This window comes from Podarcis gaigeae (genome assembly GCF_964106915.1).
Source record: "Podarcis gaigeae genome assembly, chromosome: 9".
NCBI lineage: Eukaryota > Metazoa > Chordata > Lepidosauria > Squamata > Lacertidae > Podarcis > Podarcis gaigeae.
In genome coordinates, this window is record NC_139685.1 from 4,714,469 (window position 1) to 4,726,914 (window position 12,446).

At 45.0% G+C, this 12,446-nt stretch overlaps 1 protein-coding gene across 1 annotated transcript in view; it reads left to right on the forward strand.

Moving 5' to 3' along the window:
- The first annotated feature begins 898 nt into the window (after nt 1-898).
- Nucleotides 899-12,446, forward strand: part of CPZ (carboxypeptidase Z) — a 34,025-nt gene continuing 22,477 nt past the window's right edge. Inside the window, exons 1-2 of the mRNA XM_083698287.1 lie at nt 899-1,111; nt 12,176-12,205. Of these exons, the coding sequence (XP_083554413.1) occupies nt 1,027-1,111; nt 12,176-12,205 (115 nt within the window). The 5' untranslated portion in view covers nt 899-1,026. The remainder of the gene's footprint in view (nt 1,112-12,175; nt 12,206-12,446) is intronic.

A 12,446-nucleotide genomic window follows, 5' to 3' on the forward strand; every position in this document is an offset into this window, starting at 1 on the left:
AGGGGCATGAGCAAAGACTGCTGAGTGGGGCAATATTTAACTTCCTGTGACTCATGGAGATCGTCTGGTCCCAGAAAAGCAGCTCCCCCACAGCTCTGTGACTGACACTGACTTCTTGTGTGGAGAAAGGAAAGAGGCTGGTTGGAGGCTAGAGCTTTTAAGAGAGAAAAAGGGGCAAGCCTGTGCCATTTCCCCTAAAGAGCTCCTGAGGTCTGTCACCTGGACCGCCTATCCACGCAGAACAGTTGGATGCTGCAGAAACGGAATGTGTCAAAACTTAGTAAAAAAAACCTCAGAATGGGAATGAGAGAAATGTGCACCAATGTGCACCCAATAAAGCCATGCCATTTGAGGATATTCCAGGAGAGGGAAAAGCCACCTTTGTTCCCTTCCACATTCCAGGACCCCTTCCGCCCCCCCCCCACCCTGCTAAATAGCAATGAAGCCCTCTAGTTTGGGGCCGGTATCCTTAAACAAGGTCGCCGGAACAGAGCTTTTGTTCCAGGTTGGCTTGGCTGGAACAGGTGCGCTATTACCGCCTTGCGTTCTACCTTTCCACGACGTGAGCGCTAAGCGAAGAGTTGGGGGAGGCTGGCCGAAAGATGCCTTGACCCTGGGTCTTGACCCACGTGCTAGTCGGGGACGCGGGGGGCTGGCTTTGAAGCATCGGTGCACTAGCAGCTGCAGCAGCAAACGTGCTGCTGGGGTCTTGCTCGCTCAGGGAGAAGGAGGAGCGGCCAGTTCTGGCAGGATGTGCGCGCCTGGCGGAGAAAAAGGAGCCCCCCACCCCCCGCTTCCTCCCTATTCCCCTTCCCAGCCCGAGGCTCCTATAAATCTGTTTTTCCACCCAGGAATACCAGCCGCTGTAACCCGATCCCCGCGCCGTATATCCCATAATACGCGGGCGCGCTCGGTCCCTTCGCGGCTGGCCAGAGAGCAGCGCGCGCGTGTGGCTCCATCGACGTGGAGGAGCCGCTGGCCGGTGCTGCCACATCACGGCGTCGGCCACGCGCGAAGGGCCCCGGCATGTGGCTCCCTCTGCTCGTGGGCGCCCTCGTGGGCGCCCTGCACCCCGCCGCCTCCGCCTGCCAGCCCGGCCAGGGGGCTCAAGGTAAGGCGACCAGCCACAAAGCGGCGCCTCGGGAGAGGGGGAGCTGGGGGGGGGCTCAGCCACCCGGGGGTGCTTTTGCCATTGAAGCGCCGGCTCAAGGGCTTCCTCCTGCAGAGCAGAGCAGGATCGCACCGTCCCTGCAGGATGCGGAGAGACGTGAGATTTCCTCTTTCCAGGAACAGAGTCTTGGCCAGACTCACTGATCAAAGGGGACGGTCCCTCGCCTGTAATTTTGTGTGCGCTCTTTGGGTCTCCTGTGCATTTAACTTTGAGCGTGGCCAAAAAAGAGATAAGGAGGAAAGGGCTCCTTAAAACCAGTAAGTTTCATTCCCCGGTGCCTCCTCCATCGGGCCCTGGGAAGCCATAAGGGGACTTCAGCTCCGGGTTGGAGGAAGCAGAAAGAGGGGGCTAAAAGGGGGGCGGCGGCTCTGCTCATCTTCTCTTCTGCTACTCGCTGCCTTCAAGAACCAGGTTTTCAGAACCAGGTTGGCAAACTCTGTAAGATCCTTCTTTTTCCTCCTGTATGATACTCATCTCCATTCTTTATTATTATTATTATTATAAATATTCGGAAGCATTTGTGGCGGCTCAAAAAGTTTTGGGGGAGGGAAATGATTCCCTACATTGTACCCAGTTCCACAACCTGCCCCCAGAACGCAGCCAGGGAACTGATCCCAGCCTTGACATTTAATGCTGGTAGGCTTGGGCCAGCAACGCAGGCAGCAGGGTCCCTCGTGGCATATTTTCGTGGCATCCCATGGGTCTTTCAGAGCCAAGGAACCTGCTCCAACCCTGAACTGGCCTCCTTGGGCAATCTGAGCCAATGGGGAGGGTTGGCTTCTGAGCAAGAATCAGGAGAGGAGCTTGGTGCAAGGATGGGCATCTTATCAAGCTCTGTAAACCAGCACCTTGACTTGGAGCCAAAAATTGACTGGGAGCTGGTGAAGATGGCAAAACAATATGATGTGCTCAGACAGCTCAGAGTCAGTTAACAGTCTTTTAGCCATCATATAAACTAAGTGGAGTTTCTTCACTGTTTTCAAAGGCAGCTCTATGCCTACCGTATCCTTGGCATGCCAGTCTAACCTGGAAAAAGGCGCTCCTGCTCACAGTGGCCACTTGTCTCTCTAGGGCCGGGCTGGCAAGGTGAGGTGACTGCCTCAGGCGGCAGGACCCACAGGGGCAAAAGATCAGACGTCCAAGGAATGCATCGCCCACTGCTGCCGTCACAGTGGTAGCAATGGCTACCGCACATTCATTGGAGCCCCCCCTCCAATGCTGCCTCTACAGTGGCCTCTTGGGGGAATTGGAGGAGCTGCTGGTCTCCTACTCCCAGGGAGAAAATGATGGGGGGCTGCCTGCTGGGTTCTCCTGGGCTCTGTGTCCACCCAGCATGATTCAGAGCAGGCCTTTTCTCTGCCCAGCCCTACCCCCCATGGCCTTTGATTCCCACAACTGTTGGATAAGGTTGTTTTGATTCCCCCATCCTGTTCCTGATGTAGATCTTTACTCCTCCTGATGTAAATCTTCACTCACCCCTTCTTCCCTTGTGGTTCACCTCAGGCGCCAAAATGTCTCAGGCCAGCCTTGTTTCTGCAGGGTCAGCCTGACATGAAACAGGGCCTATCCTGGTGATGCTGGGGAATGGGCAGGTTCCTTAGGTAGGAGATGGTTCTTCAAGTATCCTAGTCCTAAGTCACCAGTACTTTGAAGTGGGCCTACAAACTGACTAGCAGGTCATGAAGATCTAGCAAAGAAGTCACATGTTCCTAGTATCTGGAATCAGTCAAAAGTCTGCAGCATTTTGCAACCAGCTGAAGTTTCTGGACACTCTTCAAAGGTAGCTCCAAATGAAGAGCATTATAGTACTCTTTGATATGACTCAGTTATGTGTGACCATGGTCAAATCTGCCTTCTTTACAAATTGCTGAAGCTCGTGTACCAGTCTCAGCTGGGCAAAGGCAGTCCTTGCCACAGCAGCTCCCTGAGCATTCAGGAGTAAACCTGGGTCCAGGAACACTACCTAGCTGCACACCTGATTCTTCAAGAGGAGTGCAACTCCACAGCAGTGGAGCAAGCCAAAGCAAATTGCATCTGCACTGACAGATCTAGATGCTCCTACTAAGCAAGAGCATTTGTCTAGATGGATTTTCTCTCTCTCATTCATCCAGCCAGCCAGCCAATGACCTAGAGTGGCCACTTATGCACTGCCACAAGGAGGATAAAGGTAAAGGTAAAGGACCCCGACAGTTAAGTCCAGTCGTGAACGACTCTGGGATTGCGGCACTCATCTTGCTTTACTGGCTGAGGGAGCTGCCGTTTGTCCACAGACAGTCTTTCCGGTTCATGTAGCCAGCATGACTAAGCCGCTTCTGGTGAACCAGAGCAGCGCACGGAAATGCCGTTTCCCTTCCCGCTGGAGTGATACCTATTTATTGCACTTTGACATGCTTTCAAACTGCTAGGTTGGCAGGAGCAGGGACCGAGTAATGGGAACTCACCCCGTTGTGGGGATTCGAACCGCCAACCTTCCGATCAGCAAGCCCAAGGCTCTGTGGTTTAACCCACAGCGCCACCTGTGTCCCACAAGGAGGATAAACATCACCAAAAAGAGGAAACGAACTTGCATAAAACATACATGCTAATGTATATATGGGTGCAAATTTCAAAATTAAAAACTGGAATTTAAATTTTGGTGACACCTCCATCCCTTAAGACAAAAGACCTACACACATATCCATAGCACCCCAGTTTATTCGTAGCTGTCTCCATATATCTCTGTAAACCGAGTTGCTATTTTAAGGCCCAGGAGCAACCTACCCAGAGTTGGCCCACCCACTCATGAGGCAACATGAGGTGGGCTCTTCAGACAGCAAATGTGGGTCTGAGGACTGTGGTGTGCTGCCTCTTCTTCTGCTGTGAGTGCACCCCACCCCCGCTGGCTCCTCTGGCACTGGTATGACCTGCCACTGCTGGTGGTGGTGGCATAGCACAGCTGTGTCGGAGACAGTGGTGGTGCTATGGCATGCTTGCAGAGGAGGAAGAGGAGGAGGCAGGGCATCCCAAGCAAAATGCCAAGGGGCAGGATGGCCCTGGCCAGCCCTGCTTCCCCCCATTACATGTGGGTCATCTGGCTACCTGGGGCTGCTACTGTCAGAGAGAAGAGGAGGGTGGCAGCCATGGCCAGAGCACTCCACAACTGACTTGTGGTAGCCAAGGCCCCAGCTGTAGCTCGCAGGAGCAGTTTTAGAAGAGCCCCATCTCTACTTCAGACACAGGCTCCAGTCATGTTGCCAGGCATGGTGAGGCCCCGTCAGGGGAAAAGGAGAGGAAGTTGGAAAACCTGCCTCCTTTTCTTTGTTTATTTTTCCTTTGTATCCAGCAGTAGCACTTACCATTGTGCATTATGTCCATCCATCATTTCTATTTTATTTTATTTTTTAATATTTTTATTGGATTTTTGTATAAGCTTATCAGAAAAAAACAAAAGAGAACTCTGGATCACAAACACAGGATATTGGATTCAATAGTGCATATGTAAAGGGTACATGAAAGTTACAAATAATAATAGTAATAACAATAACAATAACAATAACAATAATATAATAATAATGTCAGTCCGTTTTTAAGGACCACATGCTCCATAAGTCCAGGGAAGCAGCAGGTAACATTTGATGCAACTGATAGGTATTTGCATAAAAGATAAATTCCTCCCATACAGAATGAAAAGAGACCAGTTTTGCAGTGCCATTAATAGCCCTAAATGCTAAGTTATCTTTTCTAGAAAAGCAAAGTTCCAAACATTATTTAGTCATGAGGAAATACAGAGGCCATATAACGTTTTCTATTTCTGGACTATAGAAAGGCTTGCAGAATTTAAAGTTTATTGGATTTCATGTCATTATTACTACCTTCAAACAAAGGCAAAAGGGAAAGCTGTGGGGCAAACTGAATGTAGTGGTACCTCGGGTTACAGATGCTTCAGGTTACAGACACTTCAGGTTACAGACTCCGCTAACCCAGAAATAGTACCTCGGGTTAAGAACTTTGCTTCAGGATGAGAACAGAAATTGCGCGGTGGCAGCGGAAGGCCCCATTAGCTAAAATGGTACCTCAGCTTAAGAACAGTTTCAGGTTAAGAACGGACCTCCAGAACAACTTAAGTTCTTAACCTGAGGTACTACTGTACAGTAAATTCAATTTCTTTGAAAACTGCCAACCAAAATAATTAAACCAGGGGGCACTCCCAGCAAAGGTGGAGGTATGTACCACATATCCTGCAATCTCTTTAGCAATCTGGGATACGCTACAAATCATATTGGAACGTTAGATTGGTTAAGTTTAACCTAGGGTTATGTTTTAGAGAAAGTTTCCTTCCATGTGCAGAGATAATTTCTGTTGGTTTATTTGTCATCCATCCATCATTCCTTACAGGGTAAATTCCAGAAATACAAAGCTGGAGAAACTATTTATTTAGCTATGCAGCATTGGAATGTACATCCCATTTTTTAAATGTGTGCAGCAACCACAATATTTGCCTTGTATCTGCTGTGTTTTGAAACAGCTCCACCCGTTTTGAATCTGTGCTGTATTTGGGTCCAACTCTGATATGTTAAATTTGAAGCTGCTTCACGCCCATTGACTATAATGGGAGATATAAAACTTGCTATTAATTCCCCCATTTCACATAAGTGGATGAAATTTGCAGTCAAAGGAGTGGTTTAAACCTGCTTGATTTCAGGCAGATCCATTCAGGGTTTTTTTTTGCTTAGGGAATCTTTAGGGCTGTATCCAAGTGAACAGTTATGCTTGTGCAATAACGTTTAGCTGTTCAATGTAACTTCCCCACTCCCTGCACTCCCCCCCCCCCACAAAAAAATCTGCTCCAGAAGGTTGCGGGAACCCCTGGACAAAATTTGGCACAAGAAGAGGACAGGGAAAATACATTGTGCAGCTAAATGTTGTTACACTAGCATAGCTGCTTAGTTGGGTACTGCCCAAAGTCTCAACTTTTTTCTGAATTAGATGCAAACCAAAGACAATTTAAAACTGAAGACAAGGCCCCCTCTTCTGAGGGGATGAAGACTGCCAGATTTCAGAAAAAAATAGACACAGCAGTTCTCCTACAAGCTCACACTTTAGTTTTCCCACCCTAAATGGGCAATCAAGTTCTCTCCCTCAGTTTGTTATGGGCAAAATCAGTTTGAAAACTGGGGAGATGGAGGTGGCAATCCTGGGTAGGAAACTCAACGAAGTTCCTATAAAAGGTCCAGGGACTTTTTTTGCTAGGTGATTTTATATCTAGCTATCATCTATCTATCATCTATCATCTATCTATCTATCTATCTATCTATCTATCTATCTATCTATCTATCTATCTATCTCTATCTCTATATCTCTATATCTATCTATCTATCTATCTATCTATCTATCTATCTATCTTTCTATCTATCTAATCTATCTATCATCTATCTATCATCTATCTATCTATCTATCTATCTATCTATCTATCTATCTATCTATATCTATCTATCTATCTATCTATCTATCTATCTATCTGTCTGTCTATCTATCTATCTATCTATCTATCTATCTATCTATCATCTATCTATCTATCTATCTATCTATCTATCTATCTATCTATCATCTATATCTATCATCTATCTATATCATCTATCATCTATCTATCTATCTATCTATCATCTATCTATCTATCTACCTACCTATCTCTATCATCTATCTATCATCTATCTATCTCTATCTATCTATCATCTATCTATCATCTATCTATCTATCTATCATCTATCTATCTATATCTATCTATCTATCTATCTATCTATCTATCTATCTATCTATCTATCTATCTATCATCTATCATCTATCATTTATCTATATCTATCATTTATCTATATTTATCTATCTATCTATCATCTATCTATCATCTATCTATCTATCTATCTATCTATATCTATCTATCTATCTATCTATCTATCTATCTATCTATCTATCTATCTATCTATCTATATCTATCTATCATCTATCTATCTATCTATCTATCTATCTATCTATCTATCATCTATCTATCTATCTATCTATCTATCTATCTATATCTATCTATCATCTATCATCTATCATCTATCTATCTATCTATCTATCTATCTATCTATCTATCATCTATCTATCTATCTATCTATCTATCATCTATCTATCTATCTATCTATCTATCTATCTATCTCTATCTATCTATCTATCTATCTATCTATCTATCTATCTATCTATCATCTATCTATCTATCTATCTATCTATCTATCTATCTATCTATCATCTATCTATCTATCTATCTATCTATCTATCTATCATCTATCTATCATCTATCTATCTATCTATCATCTCTATGGAAATAAAAAATAGGGAAATCATGCTTTTCAGTCCTTTCTGAAAGTACCCTTTGTGAAGAAGAGAAAGAGAAAGAAATGATGTTTAATTGTTTGGTAGGAGGAAGAATGATTGGGAAGAAAGCAAGCTATCCCAGTAGTCAACTCTAGCTGCTTGCTTTTCATAGCCAAATGGATTGTGTACAAGAATGACAACCCAACTGAAGAACAACTGTTTATTTACTTCAACATCTTTCCCCGCAAACACTGTGATTGCAGTGCACTGGGGAAATAATTAAACGTCTGTCGATCCCTTCTACCTCTCCACCCCCTCTAGAGTTCTGGGCGTTTCCCCAATCAGTCTGGTTTCATTTCTAAGAAAAGAAAAGGCAAAGTGGGGGCAGGGGGAAGGCTGCACATCTAACTTCTTTGAGGGGAAACAAGGCCACAGAGGGGCCTTGAAAAGCCTTGTTAATTCCATTTGGGCACATGAAAACCTGCCAGAATCACTCCAATTTGCCGTGTTATTTGGGGCACACTCAGAACATATCTCTACCAAGGTAAGGCAAGGCAAAGGACTCCTGGACGGTTAAGTCCAGTCAAAGGCAACTATGGGGTGCAGCATTCATCTCACTTTTCAGGCTGAGGGAGCTGATGTTTTTCCACAGACAGCTTTCTTGGTCATGTGGTTAACATGATTAAACCACTTCTGGCGCAACGGAACACCGTGATGGAAACCAGAGCGCATGGAAACACTGTTTACCTTCCCGCCGGAGCGGTACCTATTTATCTACTTGCACTGGTGTGCTTTCAAACTGCTAAGTTGGCAGAAGCTGGGACAGAGCAACAGGAGCTCACCCCGTCGCAGGGATTCGAACTGCCGACCTCCCAAGAGGCTTAGACCACAGCGTCACCCGCATCCCTTGTCCCTAGTATGCATCACTCACAGAGGCCTGCAACAAGTAAGGCCACAATTTCACACTAAAACCCGAATATCAAGATAACATACTCAACAGGGCAAAAGCTGGTGGCCATGCAAAGTGCAACATGACATGCAGAACAGCAGGCAGGGAGGCGAGCAAGCAGCCCAGGTGAGCTGCAGAGGAACGGCCAGGACCATCCTGCTCCACTGACACTCTCTCTTTTTTCTTTTTTTAAAATAATATTTATTAAAATTTTAAAGGTTACAAAAAGAAAAAGTAAAAACACCATATTGAACAAAAACAAAACAACACATCACAATAAGGAAGAGGGAAAAAACCACAGCTAATCTTCCCATAACTTATCTTTCATTTGCTTGTTTCCTTGACCTCCTCACACCTCCCTTTTTTGTATTCTAGTTCGGTTAACTATTTCAGCAAATCCTTTCCATCTTTTCCAATTTTTGTTCTGTAATTTATCTTAATATAATGTAGCTTTACTTTCCCTCCTTTCACCAATTAACAGTCTATTTTTTCCTAAACCCTTATAACATTTCTGCTAAAACCACATAACTTCATTCCAACATCCTTCTAACATTCATTAATTTTACAATGTTTCTGTAGATAGTCTTTAAATTTCTTCCAATCTTCCTCCACCGACTCTTCTCCCTGGTGTCGGATTCTGCCAGTCATTTCCGCCAGTTCCATGTAATCCATCACCTTCATCTGCCATTCTTCCCGGGTGGGTAGATCTTGTGTCTTCCAGCACTTTGCAATAAGTATTCTTGCTGCTGTTGTAGCATACATAAAGAAAGTTCTATCCTTTTTTGGCACCAATTTGGCCGACCATGCCCAGGAGAAAGGCCTCTGGTTTCTTCAGAAAGGTATATTTAAATACCTTTTTCATTTCATTATAGATCATCTCCCAGAAAGTCTTAATCCTTGGGCATGTCCACCAAAGGTGAAAGAATGTACCTTCAGTCTCTGTGCTGACACTCTCTCACCTACCCTGCCACTAAGGCCACACCAGTGCTGGAGGCTGAGGGAAGGCAGCAGAGCCCTGGTGTGGTGTAGTGGTTAAGAGTGATAGACTCGTAATCTGGTGAACCGGGTTCAATTCCCTGCTCCTCCACCTGCAGCTGCTGGGTGACCTTGGGCCAGTCACACTTCTCTGAAGTCTCTCAGCCCCACTCACCCCACAGAGTGTTTGTTATGGGGGAGGAAGGGAAAGGAGAATGCTAGCCGCTTTGAGACTCCTGAAGGGGAGTGATAAAGTGGGATATCAAATCCAAACTCTTCTTCTTCTCCTGGTCTGCCCCACCTGTTATGGGCAGAGCTGTAAGGGGAGAGGGAGGGGCAAACAGAAGCAGGTGGGGTAGAAAAGGGGAGGCCCTATCAGTGGCTTTTGCAAGCCTTCCTGTGGCTCTGCTGGCCTCAGGAGAAAGGCTGCTGCTGTAGCCGCCAACTCTTAATTAATTACCGTATTTTTTGCTCTATAAGACTCACTTTTTCCCTCCTAAAAAGTGAGGGGAAATGTGTGTGCGTCTTATGGAGCAAATGCAGGCTGCGCAGCTATCCCAGAAGCCAGAACAGCAAGAGAGATCACTGCTTTCGCTGCACAGCGATCCCTCTTGCTGTTCTGGCTTCTGAAATTCAGAATATTTTTTTCTTGTTTTCCTCCTCCAAAAACTAGGTGCGTCTTATGGTCTGGTGCGTCTTATAGAGCGAAAAATATGGTAATTGCTTGAGTTTACTTTAATGCCACTTTTCCACAATGAACTGTGCCCAAAGCGACTTAACAGCTAACATTCAAAGCATCAAAATACAGAACATAGGAAATACAAATGTACAAAATGCAGACCATGTCAGTACAGCGGTACCTCGGGTTACAGACACTTCAGGTTACAGACTCCGCTAACCCAGAAATAGTACCTTGGGTTAAGAACTTTGCTTCAGGATGAGAACAGAAATCGTGCTCCGGTGGCAGTGGGAGGCCCCATTAGCTAAAGTGGTACCTCAGGTTAAGAATAGTTTCAGGTTAAGAACGCACCTCCAGAATGAATTAAGTTCTTAACCTGAGGTACCACTGTAAATTAAAACATGACAAATATCAACAACTTGGCCAACAAGGAATAAATTCAATATATATTTATAAGGCCACAATCTGGGCTTAAGTACGTAAATACAAAGCAAAATGAGAGTTATATGCCAATAAATTCTCTGTACTTTCTGTACTCCAAGGAGCCTGGCTTACAAACAATGGGTGGGGGGAGCATTTCCAAAAGGTGGTGCTTTATCCAAGTTGGTGCTTTTTCTGAGTCAATCGGAAAATCGTGTTTTTATCGTTTTTGTAAAGAAAAGCTCAACAACAATTTTGGTGGTTTCTTAAAATGAAGCTCAACAATGTTAAGGTCTTCCTAAAACTTCAACAACTTTCGGGGTGTACTGGTTTTTTCCTTGGCAACCCTACTGGAACTACCAACTGCTGGTGCAGGTCTTCAGTGGTGTAGCATGGGTTGTCAGCACCCGGGGCAAGGCAAGTAATTTGCACCCCCTAACCCGTGGATTTGCGCCCCTTAACCCGTGGATTTGCACCCCCTAACCCTAACCCCCAGATGTTGCACCCAGTGCGGCCGGCTCCCGCTGCACCCCTCACGCTACGCCACTGCAGGTCTTATTGTGCTTTGAATTATCTGGGCATGGCTTTGGCATCAGTGAAGGATAGGTCAGGGTTTGGGTGATCTGTAAGGAGAAGGAATTGGGGCATGGGTAGCCGGGGGGGGGGCAGTTGCCACCCTAGATCAAGTAAAACAATAGAAATACTTGACTAACTGACCAATCACGTTGGTTCTGACCCCTCTAACCAAAGTCCCCCCCCCAAGTCCTGCCTGCCCCTAACAAAAATCCTGGCAATCTCCATCGATTGGGGGAGGTGTAAAGGGAGGGGGTTGGCCAGGGAGGGGTTTTTTGTGGTGTTGGTAAGCAATGTGAGCACAGCCTCTAGCAGTTTTGTTAATTTGCAGGCTGCAAAGGCTCCTTTAAAGATCTATGTCTATTACAGTGGTACCTCGGGTTACATACGCTTCAGGTTACATACGCTTCAGGTTACAGACTCCGCTAACCCAGAAATAGTACCTCAGGTTAAGAACTTTGCTTCAGGATGAGAACAGAAATTGTGCTCTGGCGGCGCGGCAGCAGCAGGAGGCCCCATTAGCTAAAGTGGTGCTTCAGGTTAAGAACAGTTTCAGGTTAAGAACGGACCTCAGGAATGAATTAAGTACTTAACCCGAGGTACCACTGTATATGTTTTCTGGTTCATCAATCTACTTTCCCTCCCCTTCCCTGGACTTTCTATGCATTAGTACTTAATGATGAGATCCAAGAATGAGTTTTGGAAATGACTTAACTCTCTCTGCTGCTGTCTGTATTGCCACCTAGTGACTAAAGTGCAGATTTAACCTACAATATTGAATCTTTAATACGGTATGTAAAGTTACACAAACTGATGATGAGGGTTCTTCCTGAGCTAGTTACAGACCATAAGTTGTTTCTGCATTTTCATGGGCATTCAGATTTGGCATCCAATCACTGAACTCACTCTCAAAGCAGAAGTTATACATTTAATATTTTCGGGTAGGCAGATGGTTTCGATGTGTAAAAATGGTTTCAATGTGTAAAAATTCTATCTAATATGCTGCAATTTGAAGCAGTCACGTTTTAATTTATTTCATTACAACCTGTCCCCCCCACCCTCCACCTTTGTTTTCCAGCTCAGTGTCAAACCCCATCAGAAAATAAAGGTAAGATATCTGTTTTTGTTGCTTTTTTGAATTTAAATTTAATGTGCAAATACTGAAAAATCTTCTCAGATTTTCTCACACATAGAGAGACAAAAGTGCCCATATTTCACTCAGAGTAATTAATGCTACTACTTCACCCCATGTAGGACCTTGGCGAACATATCTATGAACCTCTTCATATTTAACATGGGGGTGCTTTGTGATATCACTATTAACCTTCCTGAATAATAATAATAATAAT